Raw genomic sequence first — 24,249 nt, 5'->3', positions numbered from 1 at the left:
GTGTCACATTTGAATTTCAAATATCTGGACACAGCAACTAAGGTGAAACTGAAAGCAGCTGTAGGATCGTATCTAACAAAGTTTTTTTTTTATTATTCTTGTGAATTATAGAAGGAACAATACATCTTTGATGTAATGCCATTGCTACAATTCATGGATCAATGTGAAAAGAAAAAAAACAGGTCACAGTGTCTTTGACAACAGTCCTAGTTTGATGAATTTGACAATTACACAAATGGTTTCAATCTGTCACAGAAGCAGATTTTTAATAGCTTTTTATTATTGTAACACAAAAAGGTGTAAAAATAGTCAAGTTTGTTTTAGTGATGTCAGAAAGTTCAAAGCAGCCATAATATACACATCAGTCACATAAAGTAAAGATTTCTATGAGAAACTGAAACATCTTGAAGTGAACAAAACCATTCAGTGTCCTTGTAAACAAATAATGATTATCTTTTGAATATTACTGTGATCTACAGAATGCTTTTGTGTGGAAAGAAAAAACCATGCTTGTAACAGTGTCCAATATGTAGCTATTTGAAATAGTACGTCAAAGAGATCGTATCCGTGGGTCTTGAAGATGAAGGTGTTCAAAAACACCATATGGAATGAAGTCATTCCACAGCCTAAAAGGAAAACCAAGATTATTCACATATCAAGAAAATAACACTGAATGATTTCAATGTGATGCATAGTCTCATTAGCTATGTTTCTTTACTTAATGTGAAAAACCATAATATTGCAAAAACAATGTGCGCATGAAGCTGCGTTTCTATACAATGTGTTCAAAAGGACAATGTCGTCCCTTCCGGAGAAATTGTAGCAACTGTGACTGTTTTAATAATAAAATGCTCATGGTTTAGAGCATACAAACAAATCACTCAAAAGAACATGTGGAGCAACTGCATGTCACAGAGTTCAGGAAGTAATATGTGTGTGCCTACATCCATCCTTATGACTTAACAGTATGGATCTATATGATATTTTCAAACACGTCAATAAACCTGATCTTTGGCACAGTTTAAGTTTGGATTCGACTTATCTGCTCTGAAAACTCTTAGCAGGCATTGGATTTCTAGACACCGTTATTTCAGAATGACCAGCGTAACATTTCAGATGCGATGATCGGTCGCTGGGTAGTCTAGTTTACGAATAAGTAATTCAGTCACATTACTTTTTTCACACACATATTGGATTCCTAATAAATTAAATAGGAGTTCCTTCAGCAGATCTGTTTCCATCATAGTTTATGTGCATTTCATGTCATCGAATAAAAGATGTATCCACCTCAAGCAAGCGTTGAAGTTTTTATGTGCATTTTGGAGATTTTATTTGCATCTTGGTGTTACCATCCAGCAGTTTTTTTGCAATATCCCAAAATGCGCATAAAAATATGTGAATGGAAACCCAGCTAGTGACTATATGATCATTGGCATTAAATTCATCTGTCGACCTAGGGGTGTTGGCAAACTATTCATTCTTAAGATTGCTTATGTTTTGCTTAGTGTCAAGCTGCTCGTATATGAGACATAATAGAACTAAAACGTTTGGACTGTCAGACCACTATATTAAAACAAGTCCCAAAGATTGTTAAAGACTAGTTACTGAATATTTAAAAATTGGTGACTCACTCTAAGGACTTCATTCCAGTGCAGTTTTTCAGAGCAGCGCTGAGCTTTTTAGCTCCAATGTCTGAAAACTTGTTAAACTTAATGCTGAAATAAACAAACAAAGCATTAGAAAAACAAACTGCATAATAAAATTAAACAAAAATGTCTTCGTTGCAATGTAATTGAAAAGAATGGTTGGAATAGGATAGGACAGGAAAAATATCTCTAAAATTCCCAGTGTCCTAATAAATATACGTGGTTATATAAATATCTATTTAGTAGGATTTAACATAATTTACTTACTCCAGGTCCTGCAAGAATTTAATGTCTGGTAAAACTGAGGCCAGATGTTCAGCTCCATTGTCATCAATCAGATTTCCATACAGACTACAAGAATTGATAATGGCATCATTGTGACAACTTTTAGGGTTTTTAATTTAGGTTTTACATGGTGGTAGTTATGGTAAAAAAAATACAAATAGTATACACTGGCAACCAAAAGTTTGAAAACAATTACAGATTTTGCTCTTATGGAAAGAAATTGATACTTTTATTCACCAAAGTGGCATTCAAATGATCACAAAATATAGTCAGGACATTAATAACGTGAAAAATTACTATTACAATAAATAAAAAAAACTACTTAAACTACTTTTAGTAGTAAGAGTTCTCATCAAAAAATCCTCCATGTGCAGCAATGACAGCTTTGCAGATCATTGGCATTCTAGCTGTCAGTTTGACCCCACACTTCCTGTAGCACGTCATAGATATGTCTGTCTTGTCTGGCACTTCTCACACACCTTACAGTCTAGCTGATCCCACAAAAGCTCAATGGGGTTAAGATCCATAACACTCTTTTCCAGTTATCTGTTGTACAATGTCTGATGTACTTATCCTCTTGTTTAATTGTACATCTGGCCTTCCACATCTCTTTCCGTCCTTGTTAGAGCCAGTTGCCCTTTGTCTCTGAAGACTGTAGTGAACACTTTTGTATAAAATCTTCAGTTTTTTGGCCATTTCAAGTATTGTATATCCTTCATTCCTCAAACAATGATTGACTGATGAGTTTCTAGAGAAAGCTGTATATTTATTTGCCATTTCTGACCTAATATTGACTTCAAGACATATTTGTCTATTGCATACTGTGGCAACTCAAAAACAAATACAAAGACAATGTTAAGCTTCATTTAACAAACAAAATAGCTTTCGACTGTGTTTGATATAATGGCAAGGGATTTTCTAGTACTAAATTAGCAATTTAGATAAGGTGTTGGAGTGATGGCTTCTAGAAATGGGGCCTCTCTAGATTTGATAAAAAATTCCTGTTTTCAAATAGTGATGGTGCTGTTTTTCACATCAGTAATGTCCTGACTATACTTTGTGGTCAGTTGAATGGCACTTTGGTGAATTGAAGACTTTTGGCTGCCAGTGAAGGAATGTTTGAGAGTGATTGTACCTGAGACTCTGTAGAGAAGGGACTGATACTAGAGCCTGAGAAAGTTTCTCTACTCCAGCATCTCCAATGCAGTTCTGAGACAGACTATTGGATGAAATAATTAGACAGTTCAATGACTACATTAAGCCATCACAATTTCTAAGGTTATAACCAGTATCACTGTGGCAGATGATACTTACTTTAATAATTTCAGAGATGTCAAATAGTGCAAAACGACAGCTAGCTTCTCAGCTCCAGAGTCTCCTATTTTGTTTTTCTCAAGGCTGAAAGTCAAAATCAAAGCAACTGTCAAGTAAAATTATGTAGTATACATGTAGTTTACACAAAAGAGAGTAGAATCCCACTGTATACAAGTAAAAGAAAGAACATTCTTTATCTTTAATTTTAAGTATTTAACAACCTTTAAAAAAAAGCAAAAACATTCTTTTCTATATGTAAATATAAACCTACTATACAGTACTAAATGTACTAAGCAATTTGTATTAAAATGACATAATTTGATGACATGACCCTAATGTTGTTCCAAACCCATATGACTTTCTTCAGTGGAACACAAAAGGAGATTATAGGTGGTTTCTTAGTCTCAAAGACCATTCACTTTCATGGCATCTTTTTCTTTTCTTCCATACAATGATATCGAATGATGACTGAGGGTGTTATTCTGCCAACATCTCCATTTGTGTTACACCGAAGAAAGATAGTCCTTTTAGTTTGGAACAAAATGATGGTGACAAAATTATAATTTTTAAATGAACAATCCCTTTAACAGTCCCTGACCCTGCTCTATTTGATATTCACATCTCTGAATGTTTGAGTACTCACTCCAGATGCTCAAGAGACTGCAGGGAAGGCAGGACCTCTATGAGTTTTGGGAAAAGTTCAGGACCAGTCTGGATTCCAAGCCTGCAACACAAAACAAACCCTTGCAATATTCAGAGAAATAATGCCTATGATAAAAATAGCACCAATGAAAGAATGAATGCGAACAGGAATGTGTGGGAACTGAATATTAATGAAGATAACCATGATATTTGCTTACTCAAATTCCACTCTCTGAAGCTGTCTGAGGGCTGGTACACCTTCATCCAGTGCAGATACAAATCGACTAAAAACACAATCATGTTCATTATCAAACATCATCATTAAAGGCCACAATTTGTATTTTAAGTTGCAAACACATAACAAATAATTGGGCTCAGAAATGAATACTATTATTTTCACATGCAGCCTCTCTTTAACACACATTTGAAGTTTTTACCTCATTGGTAACTTCTTCACTCTGTGAATCTTGACCAGGAGTGGCAGATTCTCAATGTGATACGCTTGTGTTGCCTTGAATGGGTTTAAGGTGAATTTCTCAATAGCGCTTTTCAAGTTCAGTTCATCATTGCTTTGCTGTAAGTCCTCCCATAAGCCAATAGTATCTGCTGTATGTGCCCTATTTGAAAAACAATTTGATAAATACAAATGAAAATCTATTGCTTAAAGGAATAGTTCACTTAATTACAATTCTGTCATTCTTCACCCACACTGATGTTCCAAACCCGTTTGACAGGGAACACAAAAGATGCTAGGCAGAATATTAGCCTCAGTCACCATTCAATTCTGTTGCTTCTTTTTCCTCATACAATGAAATTGAATGGTGCCTGAAACTAGAATTCTTCTAAAAATAAAATTTTAGTAGAAAGGTTGGAACCAGATTAGAGTGTGTAAATAATGACAGAATTTTCATTTTTGGGGGACAATCGTAGATAATAAAAACAATTTTATAAAACAAATTCTCACCAGAATGATTTTATACATTGGAGTCCCACAAGCTCTTTAAGTCCACTGATGGGTATACATGTATCTTGCAGGTTAATGGAGAAGGTCCTCTTCAATGCGCTGGCCTGCTGAAGAAGATGGCATATGACATACACATCAGATGGACAAAGCTGCACCCCACAGAACGACAGATGGTCAGGCAGGTTCTTTAACAGCATTTTGGCAAATTTGCCACTGTTGGTCTCATAAACACAATGAAACAGTTCGAGTAACCTGGCAGGGACCAATTCAGTAGGCTTAAGGTTCTCCAGATGGGTATCTACAGCCTTCTTTTTGGCCTGCATGTCAATGCTGCTGTCCAGAATGCTCATTCCATTAGTTGGAGTCTTCTGAAAGAGTAGGCCCATAACAAACCTCTGCATCACATCTTGCGACTCTCCCAGAATCTTCCGTTTTCTCATCTGGACCGCACCGTAGGCTACCAGTGTTTTCTCATTCACTTGTTTAGATTGTACCAAGTGCACGGCACCTAGGAGGTTCTGAGTAAAAAGGCTTGCAAAGTGGTTTTCCTGATGTGACAATGTTTTGTAGGATGTAAGTATACCACTTTTAAGACCACAGTCCACCAGCTCTGCAGAGCTGACAAGGTTTGCATGAGTACTGTGGTTCTTGAAACCTTCCCATGCCGTTTTGCACAGCTGTGGGATATTCTGCATGTGTTTGTAATCTAATATGCTATTCTCCTGGTTAGACAGCTGCAGATGCTTGGAGGTCACTCTTTGGCACAAGTCTGTGAGGGTGGTAGGCAAAGCATCACTGCAGCCATCCTGATGCTCCAGCAGGAAGCATGTAATCCAGCAAAGTAGTGGGTTGGAGCATAGACTGTATATGTATCTTTGATTCTTAATTTTTGTCAGTGCGTTCTCCTGGATTGAAGCGTCCTTGAAATATTTGGATGTGTAAAGCTCTATGTCCTCCGGGGAGAAGCAACAAAGCTCCAAAAGGCTGTCCATTTTTCGCAACACCTGATTAAGAACATCTTTAGGCCTGGTGGCAATGAGAAGCGTGCAGCCCGAGAGAATTTCCTTCTGAAACAGACCTGAGAACAGCTGTTTGATTGTGTATTTAGTGCCTGTAGGGGATTTAGCAGGGGATTGAAGAAGCCCCTCAAAGTCTTTAATGTCATCAAAGCTATCGAAAATAATGAGAACATCATCAGGAGAGGAAAGGATGTGTTTGAAGACAGCATCAGAGTACTCGCAGTGGGGAGACATCGACAAATCAAACAGTAAACTTTTGAAGCTGTAGCTTGATTTTGTAAGGTCTAAAAGCTTACAGTTCAGCAAAAAAACAAACTGAAATTGAGGCAGGCTGCCGCTCGCCCAGTCCAAACATAAACGCTGGATAAACATGGTTTTCCCAACTCCAGCTTTTCCAAGGAGAGCGATTGATTGTTTTGGTCTGGATGTAGTGTTATGAAACAACTGACTTCTGTCCAATTGTCCTTGCTTTCGCTCTGAATCACTGAGGACAACCAGTTCTTTCTCTAGACACTTGTTTGCATTCTTGCCAGATTTGATAAGGAGTTTTCTCTGGACCAGGTGCATGTCTACATAGTGTGACTCCATTTCCAAACCCCCACGCATAACACAGCAGGTGTTTTTTATGTGGGATTTAGCATGATGTACGTAGTCCTTCACACATTCTGCAAAACAAACATTGGCCATGTTTTAAACAGTGTAATGACACCATTTGGGGCTAACACAGTAAGTAATTGTTTACTCACTTGGTGCTTCTGGCTGAACTTTCCTCTCTGTTTTTGGAGGTGGGGATTCAGTGTTCTTTTGTAGCAGTTCATTTGAGACTAGCAACAGAAAGAGCAAAATATTTGTGGCAAACCGATAAGAAGTAATATTCTGATGATTGATACTGTTCTGAATTGTAAGTAGCTTACATACAGATTACTAATATAACTAATATAACCTTTTTCCTATCCAGAGTTATTAACAGAGTTATACATACTGTTATTATATAGTTATACAGACATGGTTTCGCGTTTAAAAAAAAATCAATCTATCCGACCGTTTGGCCTGTAAAATTGTCAAACGTTAAAAATTGCCAATATAAAAATGTGTCTTCATCTATCTAGTTCTTAGTGTAAAATGCAACATTTTATCTGCTTACAAGGAATATCATTTTTTTTAAATTCACTTAGCTTAAAGCAATATCACATAAAACACTCATTTAAAAAGGTTAAACTCTCTCACTCTGTGCATCATTCATAAGCTGATTTATCGGCTAGGTCGTTATTTGTCCCATTTGATGTTATTGGCATCAGTCAATAACCTTGTCCACTTGGCCAAAGATGTGTTAGTGTCTGTGCCTAAATAGTGTTTATCACAAGCGTTATGTAAGAACAACACATTAGGCATTGTACTGTACATTTGTTCTAAAAATGCTGCTGTTTTTCTCACTGTAATTTAGCGGAGTCTTCCAGAACGAGAACTGAAATGTGCAGTGCAATTCATTGTAATGTGCATCAGGTCTATTTCTTTTGGTTTGTGAAATGCTCTCAGCAGTTCGGGTGTGAGATGCCAAAATACAGGACAAACATTCAAGACTGCATCCAGTATGGATTTCATAAGGAACACAACTTTGTTCCCTTAATTTACGGATGATTCGTATTATACGGGACAATACGTATTATACAGGATAGTTGGTGACCCTAGCAGTCCTATATATTAACTTAAAACAGAAAATGTGGATTATCCATTTCACAAGGTTGTTGGTAGGTTTACTGCCAAAACAATGACACTAATCCAAGGAGAAATACACTATTTTCATTTCAAGCGTTTTCTCTCACATAAAAATCCATTATCTTGCATGGTTGCTTAAAACAGTAATACGTATTTAGACATACACTGTCTACAAAATGATGACTCCAAATTTAAATGGAAAACTGATTCATTGAGCTTTAAAAACAGGAAAGGCATAAGCTTAATTATGGGGAAGAAAATACTTGACAGAAAAGTACTGTCTTTCTCCTTTAATTGCAGCTTCATTCTTTTGACAAACATTTGATGGAAATCTGGTTATTCCTGTTCAATATATGTTCGGGCTGCAATGTTTCATGTTATTCCAGATTGTTCTGCACCAAGCAAGGTTTCAGCGCATGAACCTTCTTCCCTGTGACGAAGCAGGCGGAGAATGAGGAACTAGATGCAGCAGTTTATTCAAAAACATAAAGAAAAACTCAGAAACAAGCAAACAGGGGAGACCTGGCACAGAGCATCAAAAACATGCAAGAACTAACAAGGAAATAAGGAAACTAAAAGGGCTTATATACAAAAAGGAACAAACAAGGGAATAAGGAACACCTGGGGAAATAATCAGGGAAGGAGAACTAATCAGGGGAAAACCAATCATAAAATGAAACTACAAAGGACTACAAAAACCAAACAGGAAACAGGAACCAAACTAAACTTCAAAATAACAGCACAAAAACAAAAGACAACAGAGAACATGACATTCCCCTTCTGCTTTAATATACTGAGGGGCTGCCGTGCCTTGTTAAAACTGTATATGTTTATTTCAGTACTGTTACAAATGTTGCCTATATGCTTACATAAAACACAGCCGGTTGCAACAGTACTTGCTTGGAGAAGAAATTATAAAGATAGTGAGCAATGTCGGGTACAGGTCAGGTTTGGGTTTATAATCGAACAGTTTTGTTTGGGCCGGGTAGGGTCAGGCCACACAGTCTCTGTTATGGGTCGTGACAGTCCTGATTGTTTTTTTGTCAGCCAGCTGAATAAATTAACATGGAATCATACTTGTAAATTAGGGTTGCAGCGGTTTACCACGGTTTGAAAATAGACAGTTATCATGCCATGTACATTTGCTTATCTACGGTATTGAGAAAAAAATGCAACCCGGACGGAGAATCTCATATGCGCATGCGCATCTCCTTTCCTCCTTGTTTGGAGGAATCAGACTCGTCAATTTGCGACACACACATGCAGGGTAGAAAATGTCAGAGAAACGAGGCGAGGGGGTCTGACATGAGTGAGTGTGTGAGTTAAAGCAGTTTTTCTCATCTGGTCTATTTGGACTGGGTCGCGGACAGCAGGGAAAGAACAATAGTTCTCGCATTGAAGATATTTTGGCGGCTGCCCAAGTGATAGACTATTTAGGACTGCCGAGGCAGATTTAATGATAATCTCGCAAACAGCTAAAGCAGACATAGGCAATTTATGGCCGTCCACATGGTTTAATGTGGCCCGCGGCTCATTTATCGTAAAAGCGTTTTTTTTTATTGGATATTTCAGTTAACTTGCATTGGGACCTAACGCGTCTCCACAAGCGTTTAACATGCTCAGGGTTGCCAGATATGAGACGCAACACCCCCAGTTTGAGATTTATACTTGCGCAAATTGGAAATATTCTGCCTAATGTTATACTTATTTTTTGCAATCTGGCAACCATGCACACGAGTGCGCTTTTTCCATCTCTCGCTTTCCCCTTTGAACAAATTTTGCGATCTGTAGTGCAATATTCTGCTCAAGGAAAATGTTATATGGCTACTCTGTGTCCATTCTTGAGACTGCTTGTGATGTTTGGTACTACTTTGCTGGGAAACTTTCTCAGTGATTAAATTAAATATTAAAGTAGATCTCTGCATCATTGACACACGGAGGGGTTTTCATTGACATGCAAGCAAAAGCAAGCCAGAGATGAATAAGTATATGTATTTTTTTATTTGTGCAATTTAGAAATGTTGAAGTCCCTTCACACCTGTATGTTAATCTTTCTTTTGCAGTAATCATTTATCATAGTCATGCAGCCTGTGTTATTCTGTTGTGTGCTGAAAGTCAATCCATCAAGGAGACCCGCATCATGACCCTTTTAGCATGTAAACGGGTTAAGTGTTAGAAAAAAAGTAAACTCGCCCGCTTTGCAACAAACATGAAAAGTTCTATAAATGTCATATTTAATTTTTTTATTAAAACAGACCCCTGATGTAGAAACTGTTAAATTAAATAATACATTAACAGGGAAGTAGAGATGGTAAAATACATTTATACACTCAGCCTTTATTCAGTTTTTTAATGCCTGATAGAAAAGTATCTATATTTGCAATACAATACTTTTGGCAATTGCAGAATAATCTCACTAGTCACAGATACACTTCAGAAAATTGAGTACACAACTATTTCTGGGCTTAAAAGTTACAGAAACCAAATCAATGCAGAACATTGTATCTCAAACAATGTGTCCCCCTATGCACAGGATTTTACATGAGTAAAAGTATTTTGACGAAATGTTATAGTTTCATATGAAATAATCTAAAGGTAGAATCTATTAGACCTCATTTTATATCAACAGTGGCAGCTGTAGTTAAAGTTTCAAGATGTGTTTCAGCTGGAATTAATTTTTCATAAATACATTAATTTATTATTACTATTATTTAAGACTAGCACACCGACTATGGTAATGAGGAGCCTTTCCTTCTGTGTAATATGTGTATAAATATGTAATATTAGGTAACAAACAGGATAATAATGGGTTCATATAAGTAAATATGCTCTTCAATTTTTAAAGTGGGAGAGAAACTTCCTGTAGATTTTGTTGTTGACATCAACAACAAAAATGTCACTCGAGGCATGTCCTTGTACTGGAAAACCATAAACAAATCTATGCAACATAAAAGGAAATGCAACCCAGGATACATTAAATACAGGTTTTGTTTGATCTATGACAGGTCGCCACTTGATTTCAAATGTAAAATCTGTCCTGAAGCAAAACCAGTTGAGAACCTCTGAGATAAAGGGACAGATAAGAGCAGTCATGTTTATAATTCTGTTTATTATAATTCTGTTAGCTTTCTTATTTTTTCTATTTATTTTATTTTCAAAAGGGAGACTTTTTTTACACATACTTCAATAAAATAAATGGTTTCAAGTTTCAATTATAATAAAGTGTTTGCTCAAAAATAAATAAATAACCCTTCAGTTTTCATAATAGTAATTGTGTAATACCATATCCCGTGATACCGTGATATTATACCGTGATACCGTGAGATGGTTATCATACTGTGAAAATCTCATACCGTTGCAACCCTATTGTAAATATATGCATCATGCTTGCAGCAGGCTTCATTTAGCTGATGTTACAATTTCCAACCACAGCAAATTTAAACTAGAGAAGGCATATATGAGTGATTTGTTTTATTGGCAAAAGAGCAAGCTTAATAAGTATTAAGTGCTGTCTTACAATGAAAATTAAATGTTTGATCTGCTTGGACCGGTCATACGGCATAATCATAAGCATTCCGCACCGAAAATGGCATGTCGTGATCGAGTAGTGAGAGAGAGTCTGAAACTCAAAGATGGTGTCTGATTAATTTATTTTCACCAAAGTCAGTGGTCTTGTTTTGATTGGGATGCTTATTGATAAAGGCTAAATATGGATGTGTGACAAGAAGGAGGGCGGGGCCGGGCCGTGACTACGCACGACTACCCCTCAATCGGGCTAATAATCAGAGGAGAAGGATAATTGCAACGAGATGCGACAGTTCTGGAGAGAGAGAGCTACAGGCAGCTGCCCTGTATGCGTTTGTGTTTATGTTTTGTCTTACGTTACGCCACCTGGATGCGGAGGAACGTCCGCTGCCCACGAGGGGAGGATGGGCTTACTGCCAGCTGCCAAAACACGGCGGGGTCAGAAGAATGGCCGGCGTCCGTGAGGGGAGGAAGGGCTCGCTGCTGACCGCCTGGAGCGGTAGAGCCACTGCTAGGGGCGGAGGAGTTCCCTACCAGCTGTTGAAATGCGGAGGGGCGTTCCATCCACCAGGTGGCGGAGGACCAGCTCCAGTCCGCCCGGGGAGGAGCGGCTGTTGTCCGCCAGAGGGTAGAGGAGTGATCGAGGACAAGGCAAGTATGTTCTCTCACTCTCTCTCTCACATTGTTTCTCCACGTTGGCATTTCCCTCTCCTATTTTGTTGTTTTGTTTTTCGAGAGAAAGAAGGGGGAGATGTACATCATGCCGGGGTCCCCTGCCTGAGGCAAAGGAGGGAGGAGTGTGACAAGGATGAGGGTGGGGCCGTGCTGTGACTATGCACGCCTGGACCCTAGGAGAGTAAGAGCTACAGGCAGCTGCCCGGTTTGCGTTTGTGTTTATGTTTTGATGTCTTATTAAACATTACTTTGATGCTTCATCCAGTTCCTGCCTCCTCCTTTCCACTGAAACCTGTAAAAGGATGTTATTACGAAAAAAGAAAGTTTCAAACTTGGATGAACTCAGAATCAGAATGAGCTTTACTGGCAAGTATGCTCTGTACTTTCACATACACTGCAAGGAGATCTTTCCAATCTGTTTTGACATATTTTAACAGTTTGATACTCATGTGCAGGCTGGTTCTACAGGGTTAACATTCAAATGAATGTTAGAGCACCCTCAGTTGCAGACCAAGGCAAATTTATACTGAACGTTTTTTTTTTTATTAGATATTTGGGACCTAAAGCACCTCCACAAGCGCTTAATATGCTCAGGGTTGCCAGATAATAGATGTTACCTATCAATCAGAGATTTATACTTGCACAAATTGGAAATATTCTGCCTAATGTTATAGGGGAGAGCGGGGCACAATCTACGGTGGGTTTGTTGGGGCACAATCTATGGTGGGTTTGTTGTAACACACGTGGTTTATACGTTTTCACACATGCTGGTAAAATTAAACTTCATTTGTTTACTTGTTGCCATATCAACACTGTGTAGAGAAAACCTTTCTGCAAAATTCAAAGAACATTGGAAATAATTTTTTTTTGTAATACCATCCATATTTACAGTAGCCTATTTCATTAAGCATTCAAATTGAAACAAGACCACTGACTTGAGTTTCAGACTCTTTCTAACTACTGGATCTTTCTCTCTACTGGATCTGGATCGTGACATGATATTGTCGGTACGGAATGCTTATGATTATGCTGTATTCCAGGGCCAAGTAGATCAAACATTTCATTTTCATTTTGCAGTGTTGGGAAAGACAGCACTTATTACTTATTAAGATTATTCTTATTTTTACAAGTATGATTCCAACACTATGCACATTTTATGTTTTAGTAAATATTGTGTAAAATAAGTTCATTTCAGCAAAATTGTGTTTCATTTGCTATAAAGGTGCATTCATATTTTTAATAAATTCTCTAAATATGTTTTTCTTAAAAAAAAAATTCACACACATTAATTAAGTGATAATTAAGCAGAAAATCTGGGATGCTGGAAACCCAAACACAACCACAAGTTATTTCTCAGGTTATTTATCGAATTCTCATTCTTAAGAAATTGTTTTTAAATCAAAATATTTTAATTGTTTGAATAATAATTATGTAGGTAGGTAAATATGTAAATATATTTGAAGGTTATTTTGAATACACATACAGTATAAATAGCTCTTGGATTAACAAACCTTACACAAATGCATGTTGTTGATCTCAAATTCTGGGCCTACCTTTTATAGGAGAGGAACTGTCTACAGATTCTGATGGCAAAATCGTGCACACTCTGTCTGATAATGAGCCAACTGGGAGTACTGATGCAGTGAGCTCTGGTGGGGCAACTGTGCCACCAGCTGTAAAAGGAAGGATTCAGGTGCATTTAAATAATTTACCATATTCAGGTACATGACATTACTTGCTTATTTAAAGGGGCATTTTTGGGTGAACTGTTAATGAGAAACCACCTTGTGTAATGAGCCATTTAACTTACGAGGTGAAAGAGGAAGTATTGGTGTGCCTGGACTCACAGATTGGGGTGACACTGCAGAGATAGATGAACCATTACAGATACATTGGACACATTAAAAGAGAATGTAGCCACATGGAAATGTTTGGAGATGCTGTTACAGTGGACTCACCAAGCACATACGTGGGTCCTGTTGGAATCACAGTGCTTATTAAAGGCTGTGTAAGAGGACAGAGGGTCCGGATGATCTGGAATGCTGGACCACCAGAGATATGAAGACACGCAGTGTTTGGGAAAAGCTGAGGCTTAGTAACTAGATATTAATACAAATCAATATTAATCAAAGAAGCTGTAAAACTCACCACTAGTGGGCACAAGAGGGGGGCTGTCAAAAGCAGTGATGCTGGTGAACGGTACATGCAACATAGGTTGGAATGTGTTCAAACTGAAGTGGAAATTTCGGTCAGATGTAATGGTGGGCGTACTTTCATTCAGGGGACTTTCAGCACACACTTTTTCTGCAAAAGAGACATTCGATATTTAGGCCAAGTGATTGCTAAGTTTCACTTGTGGTTTCACTGGCCTGAGAGCTAAATATATAATATCTGTTAAAGTTGTTCCTTTTCCTGAATGAATATAGACTGTTTTCAAGACAGTTTTTACAAATGGAGGAACATAGTGGAAAAAAAGACTGCTCTTTAAAATGACTGTTTGGCAGTAAAATAATCTATTGACTATGCAACAACCAGTTATAATGATGCTGTATATGTTTAATGCCAACTTGTAATGAATTACCCTTTTTGTTGCGTTTATGGTAGGTAGGTTTTTTCAACTGGGGTTCACCTACCAAAAGAAATCATACTGTAAATCTTCCCATAACTTCTGAGACAAGATTTATTGACTTCAAAAAAGGTAGAACATCTAACAGATAATATCATTACCTTTCCGTTTTGTAATTGGCCTTTTTTCTGTAAAATTAGCATTTTCTGGTGTCAGCAAGCAGGTTGTGTCTGTGCCATCTGCTGTTTGTAAAGAGCATGTGAGAGATCTCATCCCAACAAAGACAATATGGCCTGGCCATGTGATTCAAACATGGCCGCCCGCATGTGTGGACTCTCTCCATGTAGAATAAAACAGCTTTTATAAAGTTACTGATATGACTGGAGTCTTCATTTTAATGTGTGTGGTCATGATTTTCTACATATATTGAAAAATTACAAATCATGTCTTTTTAAGAGTTTAACTTTTTAATGTGGAAAAATAACAGTGTGCATTCAGGAATTAAAATTTAAACTAATTCTAGTTGTGACCTTGAATAGATGATTTAGAGAAATCTTACATGGACAATCGAGAACTTCAAGGAAATCCGGATCTGCCGAGACAGAAGGAAATGAGCTAAAACTAACAAGCCTCCATGATATATACCAGTGGTTTTCAAACCCTGGGTCGCGACCGAGAATTAAAAAAATGGGTCGCCAGTGATTTAAAATTTAAAAAAAAATAAAAAATTATTATTTCGTTTTTTAATAATATTAATATTAATAATAATAGCTTTGATTAGAAGTACACAAAAAAAAAAAAACATTCAAATTCATGCAAAATAAATAATCCACATGTCACCTGACCGGCTGACCGACCTACTCGTAGCCCTAGGCAACACAAAACAAAACAAAAAACCTTGTGCGCAGTGTTGTTGATATGCAGCCATTTTATTTTATTTTCCCATGAGATGATGAAAATATTCGGTACCGTGAAATTAGTAGCCCGTAATGAATTTATTTTATGCTGAACATGAGCAAACCAAAGTCAAAAACCATTTATGATTTTTTTCACAAGAAAAAGAGGGTCAGAGACCGAGACCCCTTTAAATGAAGCAGCAGAAAACGCGGTCAACCATCAAACCCTGCCGCGAACAGCGGAGATCAGCAGGGAAGATTATGAAGGCGATGCATGTCAACAGAGTAGCAGTACTTTCCCAGCAAAGAAAAAGCATAAACCCGGAGTAAGGCCATATAAAGATTATTTTTTGAAGTTTGGGTTTGTCAACTGTTCGGACGCAGTCCATGCAGCAATACCAATGTGCGTAATATGCGGTGAAAAGTTGGCAAAATATGTTAATAAAATAGTCAACTAATATAAAAATCACACTGCTCTGTTAAAATAGTCAGTAGTAGGCCTACAATTCGTAGCCTACTATTCAGCGTAAGCACGTACCGCTCCACGTGATGTTTCCAAGCACATTTTTGCGCATGTTGAAAGGATGATTTTTTTCCTGTTGATATGGCAACGTGATTCTAATGAGAGAGTTACGTGAGCATAATGCCCCTTACTTTTACTTTCGCTTTAAATTATTTCGTTTTGGCTTGTTTACAGTTACTATTATTTTTTAATTCTTGTACTGTTCTGTATATAATGAATATTACATTTAAAGAGTTTGTTGTGGAATATGTTTTGTGTCTTTTTTAAGCATGCAGCAAACGATAGGCTATTAATTGGTTAACATTCCTGTATGTATAGGCCTATAGCTTGATCAAATTATTTCAGAATCGACTTTGCGTTCCAATCGCGTCAAGGATCAGCAAGTGCACGTGCATCATCAAAAGTGGTTAAAAAAAAGTGCTTTTTGTTCTGCGCACAAGCCTATGGGTCGCGTCAAAAAAAATTTAAAAAAAAAGGGTCCCTCTTGAAAAAGTTTGAAAACCACTGATATATACTATACAATATATTGTTATGTAGGATTGTGTGAACTACACAATGAAAAAGAACAATGAGTGGGACTGACCCAATAAGTCTTCGATTGCTCCACTTAGAATGGAATCAAGATACTCCACGATAATATTGTCTGTGGAAATAGTAATAATTAATACACAAATCTCACAGCCATAGATTCACTACTATAAAACGCGACATATATTCTACATTTATTTAATAAATATATTAGTCACCAAGTTATTTCACATTTTTTGCTACATGTGTGTCAATAAATCAGGTCGCGCGCAATATCACTCACCAGGTAAGAGTTCAAACGCTGGATCTGAGACAATATCTTGCGTTTCAGCATCTGTCGTAACATAGCGACACATCATGTTGCATTATACATTTTGGACATGTTAAAGACATGCTAAATTAAAAGACATACCAGAGGGAAAACTCATATCAAGTTCATAGCGTGGATGCGCGAGATGGAGCTCTGGTGCGCGCGGTCAGGGCGCGCGCTTCCATTATGAGAAAATATACTTCAGTTATTGCTATACAAAAAATTGACTATTCACATTGTAATTTTCTTTTGCACATGCTTTTATATGAAGCATTATCTTTACCGTCAAACAAAAATAAATAAATGCATCGGCATGAGGCAAAACACATTAGAACACTAACATAAAATATCTTATTAATTTAACCTACCTATTTCACAGAGATGGTTCATTTTTATTCGAGAGTTAATATTCCATCGCGTTAAAGTTATTAAGCAAAAAGCAACGTGTCCTCACATAACACTGCGGATGCATTGTTTGGCAAACACCAGAACAGTCTGCCGTTCACTGTATGCTTTTACTTTCGGTATGATATGGGAGTTGGTTTGGTCGGCATGCATGAACCAAACTCGACATGCGTTATTTCTCAAATTCAGCATTTAATAAAGAACTGATTTATTGTGTTGAGAAACCTGAATCTTATGAAGTGGTAGAGAAGGAGATTATGAGGATAATGGTGATGGTACTCAGGTTCCAGATAAAAATTTCTGAGGGTGCTTCTGAATTTAGTAGTGGTGCTCTAAATGTTAAAGTGAAGAGGCAATAAAGCAACAACTTTGATGATTACAATAATGTAACGAGTAACATCTTTTTTTCATTTGCGGCTTTGCCAGCTCTACCTGTTTGTATAGTGAAGCTGATGATAATCAATGCCCTGCATTGTTTTCACTTGGCACTCACACAAGGAAATGCACTGCCCTGGAGTGGCAGGTATTTTCCATTGCCAGACATAACCTATTTTTTTGCACACACTGGCCTTACATAATACACCTGAATTACATGAATGGCTTAAAAAGTTTATTTATTTTTCTTTTGCCAAAACTAGGGGGACCATATTTTGATTGTAAACCAAAAACCAGGACACTCGGCCCGGCAATGAGATACTCAAATGATACTCGAATTTTACTCAAAGATGCCTTGTTAATTTCAATACATTTAAAGTAGGCTATGCCTCTGTATGGATAGAAAATTGTTATTACAAAATACTGTCTATCAAAGACACAAAAAAGATGGCCAGGACAGGACGTGAAAACAGGACATGTCCTGGTAAAACAGGACGTTTGGTCACCCTAGCCAAAACCAACCAGTTTTGAAGTGTTGATATGAAAGCAAGAATCCTTGCATCCTTAGTTCTTCCTATTCACCTTAAAGTGTTAGTTCACCCAAAAAAACAAAATACAGTCACAGGAGATCAACGGTTGGTCAAGAGTTTCACTTAACACATTAGATTTTGGTTTATTTCTCACCAAACCTTAGCATATTTCTTCAGAACAATACATGGGTGGCATTCCATAATTTATTAGACTTCTGTATTATACAAAAAATTTAAGTTTATTCTAATAATAGTTTCCTTTTGAAGCTTGAAGAGGTGGTCACCATATGTATTACTTGTATTTTTTCACAAATTCCCCCTTTATGTTAAGAAAAAGAAAGTCATGTGGGGTTATACAGAAACAACACCGGGGTGAGTAAACAATGACTGAATTTTGATTTATCCTATAACGCTTAAGTGAAGTTCCCAGTTCCAAATCCAAGATACTAAAGAATATCTTTATTTGAAATTCCTTCTTTGTCATGCCATCCTTTCAAAGTGAAAGCATGTGCATAAATCAAACAAATACTGGTGTCATTTACTTTTGTTTTGTGTGGGCACTGTCCCTAACATTAATAGTCTTGCAAACAGGAATGGTTACTGTAACAGGTAAAGGATGGGCAAGAAGGAAGCAGTAACCACCTGAACAGTCAACAAAGTTTAATGGTAAAGTTCAACTTAATATAACATAAAACAAGACAAACAGACACACAACGCAGCCGTGTGCATCTCTTTCTCTCGAACCGGCACCTCTGGCTCCTATTTTATCTCACTCTTCCGCTGATCATCTTCACGGCCCGGCCACACCCTCACCCTCGTCAGTTACATCACATTAATTTTGGTTACATAACATCACATTAACATAACCCTGATTTACAGTGTCTCACTGTCAATTCATATAAAACAAGGAAGTGTGTCTAGCATTGGCTATTTCTCAGGTACTTTTTTATATTGATCGAACTATGTTTATCTCTCCACCTGACACATATTGTATATCTTCCATGTTCTCTTTCTTTTTAATCAGTGATCTGATTGCAGGACAGTAAATTACAAAATAAAAAAGGAATCTCTTTGGAGCTGCATACTATACTTTAGCTTAGAATCTTAGGATGGGTCCCCAGGAACTGAGATCTTTTTACATGTATTCAAAGGCATCCTTTCAGGCAGTTTCAAACTGTCTTGTGTATTGTTTCATCTGTCCTGTCTTCTATGGGAGTTATTTGAGCAATACTTAGCATGCACTGCAAAAGTGGTCAGCTTTAATGTGGATATTTAATACTTTCACTGCCGAACTAACTTGCTGCAGTGTAAGATGAACTGATGCACTCTGTAAATAGACTTAAAGCTGCAGTGTAACTTTTTCAGTGATAAAATACTTTCTGCTATCCTAGGTTTATATGCAGAGACAACAACAAGTAAACAATTAATATGTAACTTGTCTTGAAAACTGTAAAAACGGTGTCTCATGTGGCACTACAAATATTTTGGTTTGCTTTGAAAGGCCTGTCCAGCCTGGCACAACAACACTGACTCAACCAATGCCTTGAGTTTGGGGCGGCACTATCTGTTTGTTCCATCAATAGCAGAAAAGGGGACCATTTGGAAAGCTGTTTTGAAAACAATGTTAATTTTTGCGATTCTGTTCTGTGGTGGTAGTGGTCCAGAAATTGCCAGAGGTGGGGGACTCGAGTCACATGACTTGACTCGAGTCTGACTCGAGTCACAATTTTCAGGACTTGTGACTTGCTTGATTAAAGTACGAAAATGACTTGACTTAATATTATTGACCATAATATTATTTATGCATACAAACAATACAAAGATAACAATCATAATATACACTTCTGTAACAAAATTGTAATTAAAACTGTACAAATATAACAACAATATGTACAGTGTCATCTAAAACAAAGAAGAAAATAACAATAAATGAAAAATAGAAGATACAAAAAAAAAAAAAAAAAGTCAAGAGGGTGAGATATGTTATACATCACTTAGAGCAGGCCTAAATAAATTAAGGTCATTACAAATTAAAAATGTTTTTAACGCCTTCTTATTTACTGAGGACGAGATGGTGTTAAAGTACATTTCAAACTCTTTCAAAAAAACAATAAAGATTGGTTTGTTGTTGGTGAATTTACATTTATGGATATAAAATTTGACAATAAAAAAATTAAATTAGTTACAAAGCAGGTTTTTTTTAATGGGATCAGAATCAAAGTATACAAAAATAATGTATTTAAAAGTTACTGATATATCTTGCTGAGTATTGTCTTTAATAAAAGTTTCAATATTCTCCCATAGTCGTTTAGTATAGAAACAGGACCAAAATAAATGATAAACAGCTTCAGTGTGAACTTGGCAAAATGAGCATCTTGTGTCAATATTACTTTTATATTTAATCATAAAATATTTAGCAGGGTAAAATTTATTTATTATTTTGAAGGATACTTCTTTTACTTTATTCGTTAAAAAATACTTTTCCCAATTACGGCATAGATATATGCAGCATAGATATATACACGGCTGTGCAGCTGCAAATGCGTTTTACATATAGGCTTCAGTAAATCGAGGAAAAGGAGTTTCCGAAGACATTTGTTGGCTATGATAAGAAAAAGTACTAAATTAAAAAAATATATTTTTTTGCACTTGAAAGAACATTCTAGAAGTCTAATTCTATTGAATAAGTTCACACAAGGCTACAGAAAACTGTTGTGGTTGGCAACCCTATGTTTAACGTTACACCTGGCCACTTCATGCGTTTTCTCAGATCGGATAGCTGATTCTGATTTATCAAAACGATTCCATTTACACTTGGTCACATAAAGGACCCGCACCAGCCGACTACATGACAGCTTCTTTCCATTTACATTACATTTATGCATTTGGCAGACGCTTTTATCCAAAGCGACTTACAGTGCAATTATTACAGGGACAATCCCCCTGGAACAACCTGGAGTTAAGTGTCTTGCTCAAGGACACAATGGTGGTGGCCGTGAGGTTAGAACCTGTGGCCTTCTGATTAACAGCCCTGTGCTTTAGCCACTACGCCACCACCACCTACACCCCAAGCAGTCAGACTATAATTTCACACTGGACTGTCAACATATTCTCCTCAATATACTACTTCATATATATATATTTCATATACTCCCACTTATTGTATATTGTGTATTGTATATTGTGTGTATTGTTTACTGTACATTGTATATAATTATTGTGTTGTGTAAATATGTGTACATTTGATTTGTAAATTGTGTTGTGTAAGTATGTTGTTTATTGTAATTGGTATATGTCTCATCACTGTCATGACTGCTATGTTGCTCGGAACTTCACAAGAATTTCACCTGCTGTTGCACTTGTGTACATGGTAGTTTGACAATAAAGTGATTTGATTAGATTTGATTGATAAATGTGGTTTTGCAAATTGATTTTCCTTAAATTACATTATTTTTAAAAATGTAAAGAATGTTTGTGCATACGAAAATAAATTTGTTTTAATGTTTACATTTAATGTTAATGTCTGAACGTTTTCTGTAAACAACACAATTTTATTTTATTTTCAGATATTAATGTAGCATATGATTAATATGTAGCAAATGTATAATAAATAAGATACATAATATATGTATACAAGTTCATCTTTTCTGTGCAAAAATAAATATGTATCGAAAAAATATACCTCTATTTATTTTAGTAGTGTGACTTGACTTGACTTGCTTAGGGTGAACCCTTGACTTGACTTGCTTGATTTATCTGAACTGCGACTTGAGACTTGACTCGAGACTTGATTGTTAAGACTTGAGACTTGCTTGGACTTGACCATGTGTGACTTGTCCCCACCTCTGGAAATTGCAACCTATTTTGCCCCTTTTTACAATATGTAATACAAGTCTCAGGTGTCCCCAGAATGTTTCTGTGAAGTTTCAGCTAAAAAAAAAAACCACGGATCATTTATTATACTGTGGCAGGGCGGAGGGCGGGGCCGGGTCGTGATCCTACACACCCGGTCCCGTATTAGGCTAATTATGCCTCCGTGAGGGTTAAAGGTCGACTGCAGAGTATCGTGCGGGAGAGAGAGATCATTTACGGACATGTCCGTCATGTGTGTGTTTATGTTGTCTTTTAAGTTTATCATTAAACTATTATTTATATTGTCAAGCCGGTTCTCGCATCCTCCTTTCCATTGATCACTTTACACATACCATGTTGTAAATGCCTCTTTTTGGGTGGAATAAAAAAAAAAAAACCACGCTGTTTTCGTGTGTGTCTCTTTAAATGCAGATGAGCTGCTGCGGACTGTGTGTAGATCACTCAGGGGAGGATCTATGATAATAGGGTGGAGTCATGGGCGAGGCCTGCTCTGACATGATGTCAAGTTTGAGTGGAAATAAAAACCATTCATTTTGACACACTTTTTAATTTATAGAAATATAAGAAAGAGTGGGTGGACTTTTAACATTGTAGGGTGGTTGTATACACACACTGCCGACTCATATTTATGTACAAACACCATGAAAAAGTGAAACTAGCATAATAGGTCCCCTTTAAAGAAAAAAAAAGCAACATTCTGGATTCCAGTGAGGCACTTACAACGGAAGTGAATGGGGCCAATCCGTAAACACTAAAATAATGACTGCTTCAAAAGTTTAGCCACAAGACGTAAACAATATGCACCGTAACATGATTTTATTGTGACAAAATTGCTTACTGATCTTTTTTTGTGTAAAGTTATATATAATTTTACAACTTTGTTTGCCATGACAATGTGATGCCTGTAATCTGTAATCCCTTCAACTCTGTAATCCCTTCAAAAATGGCAATTTTAAACAACTTTATGGCTCAAATAATACAAGTTTTAACAGAAGAAATAATGTAGGCGCTTTCATAACATTATAAGCTTCACATTTCTGCGTTTGAACCCTTCAAAAATGGTCCCCATTCACTTTCATTGTAAGTGCCTCACTGTAACATTGATTTTTCCCTTGTTTTAGGAGGGACGAATTGAAATAATTTTTTTGGGGTAATCATCATTATGCCATAAATGAACGTCGGAACGTCGATTGCATTTAATCCCTACTTAAAGAATATTTCTTTAAAGAGAACATCATTCTCTGTGCATAAGCTTCACTGAATTATTCATCATTTAGGGAAACTGGGGAATGTTGTAACATGTTAAACTGTAACAACTGTTTTTCAAAATATATCTCAAACTTGGATATATTCCCATATTTATTGGCTACTGAGAATAGTTTATACATCTAAATTGGTTTTTAATCCTGGCGTTTCAAATCAAGAAGTGTAATGTACCTTCTTATTAAATTAGTTAAAATTATGGTTGGATTATTGACAGTCCTATGTAACCTGATACAATTTCAAGATATTAAAACAACATAACGTTAGGGGAAATCCATACTGAGGGATCTCAAAACATACTTGTTATACACTATATATACACTTCTGTTTATAGTGTGTTTATATACACTATAAACAGAAAGTGAATATAATTTTTTTTAAAGATGTAAACTCACCAAGAGCATCTGTAAATGCATCTGAATCATCTTCTTTGCTAAAAGCAGAATCCATGATGCCTCGACTGATGTCCCACTTTTGCCATATAGGTAACGAGAGTTTCCTGGCCAGATCCTCTTCATCATTAAAAATAATTTCACACAGACTATTCTCCTCAACTTCCCCATGCTTGAAGAGAGACAGGTAGTACTGTGTGGAGAAGACATTGGCTTCGTGTAGCTCACTGAGGAGTTTAGGGACTAGCCTCGGGCCGACCTGTAACACTTTTCTCACCTGAAACAGCACGTCCTCAAAAGGAATCATGTCTGGACAACAGCTGTGAGATACGCTCATATCAACACTTAAGCATAATCAAAAGCCTTTATTTCCTCTTTGCCATACTAATGCCAGCTAAAAGAATAATTCTGTGTTGTTGTTCCTGGACGAGAAAGCGAAAGTAAGTCCACACCAGATTCAATTGATCATCTTTACTCTCTGACGGACTAAACTATATTTAAGGACAACGGTTTTAGCCAGGTCAGGTGAGGACAGAGTTTCACATTTGCATTTTCCACAATACACTAAAGTGTCTAATGTGCTGTGCATGGACAAATCAAGGCCACATCTCCATCTCACTTCTCCTTTGTTACTAGGAGTTTATAGGGAAGGGAGAAAAATGTATACATCCCTATAATTAACAGATCCTAACATTACCGTCTGTGATATAATACCCTAAATTCAATACTTAATACTTATGCCTACAATGCATTATCTTCCTCTAAAACTAGATACCTTTTTAATATCATACACATATAAAAA

General features: G+C 36.7%; 1 protein-coding gene across 4 annotated transcripts; it reads right to left on the bottom strand.

The window, feature by feature from the left end:
- Positions 1–188: 188 nt before the first annotated feature.
- LOC127647179 (MHC class II transactivator-like) lies at positions 189–23,863 on the bottom strand. Of its 4 annotated transcripts, XM_052131284.1 has the most exons (21): positions 16,978–17,084; positions 16,712–16,787; positions 16,583–16,633; positions 16,355–16,414; positions 14,912–14,944; positions 14,514–14,594; positions 14,368–14,415; positions 13,935–14,090; positions 13,745–13,828; positions 13,597–13,647; positions 13,340–13,459; positions 6,617–6,694; positions 4,852–6,535; positions 4,325–4,504; positions 4,106–4,171; positions 3,889–3,969; positions 3,246–3,329; positions 3,067–3,150; positions 1,914–1,997; positions 1,632–1,715; positions 189–626 (listed from the first exon to the last, which is right to left on the bottom strand). In XM_052131284.1, the coding sequence occupies exons 2-21, from the start codon at positions 16,725–16,727 to the stop codon at positions 551–553; spliced, it is 3,201 nt and encodes a 1,066-aa protein (XP_051987244.1). In that variant the 5' UTR covers positions 16,728–16,787; positions 16,978–17,084; the 3' UTR covers positions 189–550. The 4 variants fall into 4 exon arrangements, with proteins under 4 accessions (XP_051987244.1, XP_051987240.1, XP_051987242.1 ...); XM_052131280.1 differs by lacking the exons at positions 16,712–16,787; positions 16,978–17,084 and adding an exon at positions 23,451–23,863; XM_052131282.1 differs by lacking the exons at positions 16,712–16,787; positions 16,978–17,084 and adding an exon at positions 23,451–23,863 and having other exon boundaries at positions 14,514–14,591.
- Positions 23,864–24,249: the final 386 nt, after the last annotated feature.

This window comes from Xyrauchen texanus, chromosome 8 (assembly GCF_025860055.1).
Source record: "Xyrauchen texanus isolate HMW12.3.18 chromosome 8, RBS_HiC_50CHRs, whole genome shotgun sequence".
NCBI classification, from domain to species: Eukaryota; Metazoa; Chordata; class Actinopteri; order Cypriniformes; family Catostomidae; genus Xyrauchen; species Xyrauchen texanus.
The sequence above is the reverse complement of the archived record's forward strand: the minus strand, read 5'-3'. Positions and strand labels throughout refer to the sequence as shown.

Coding starts and splice junctions, on each gene's coding strand:
- LOC127647179 (XM_052131280.1), bottom strand. CDS start 23,784: ATGAGCGTATCTCACAGCTGTTGTCCAGACATGATTCCTTTTGAGGAC. Junction 14,595..14,911: donor TGAAGTTCTCGATTGTCCAT/GTAAGATTTCTC, acceptor CTTTACAAACAG/CAGATGGCACAGACACAACC. Junction 14,091..14,367: donor CCATAAACGCAACAAAAAGG/GTAATTCATTAC, acceptor TCTCTTTTGCAG/AAAAAGTGTGTGCTGAAAGT.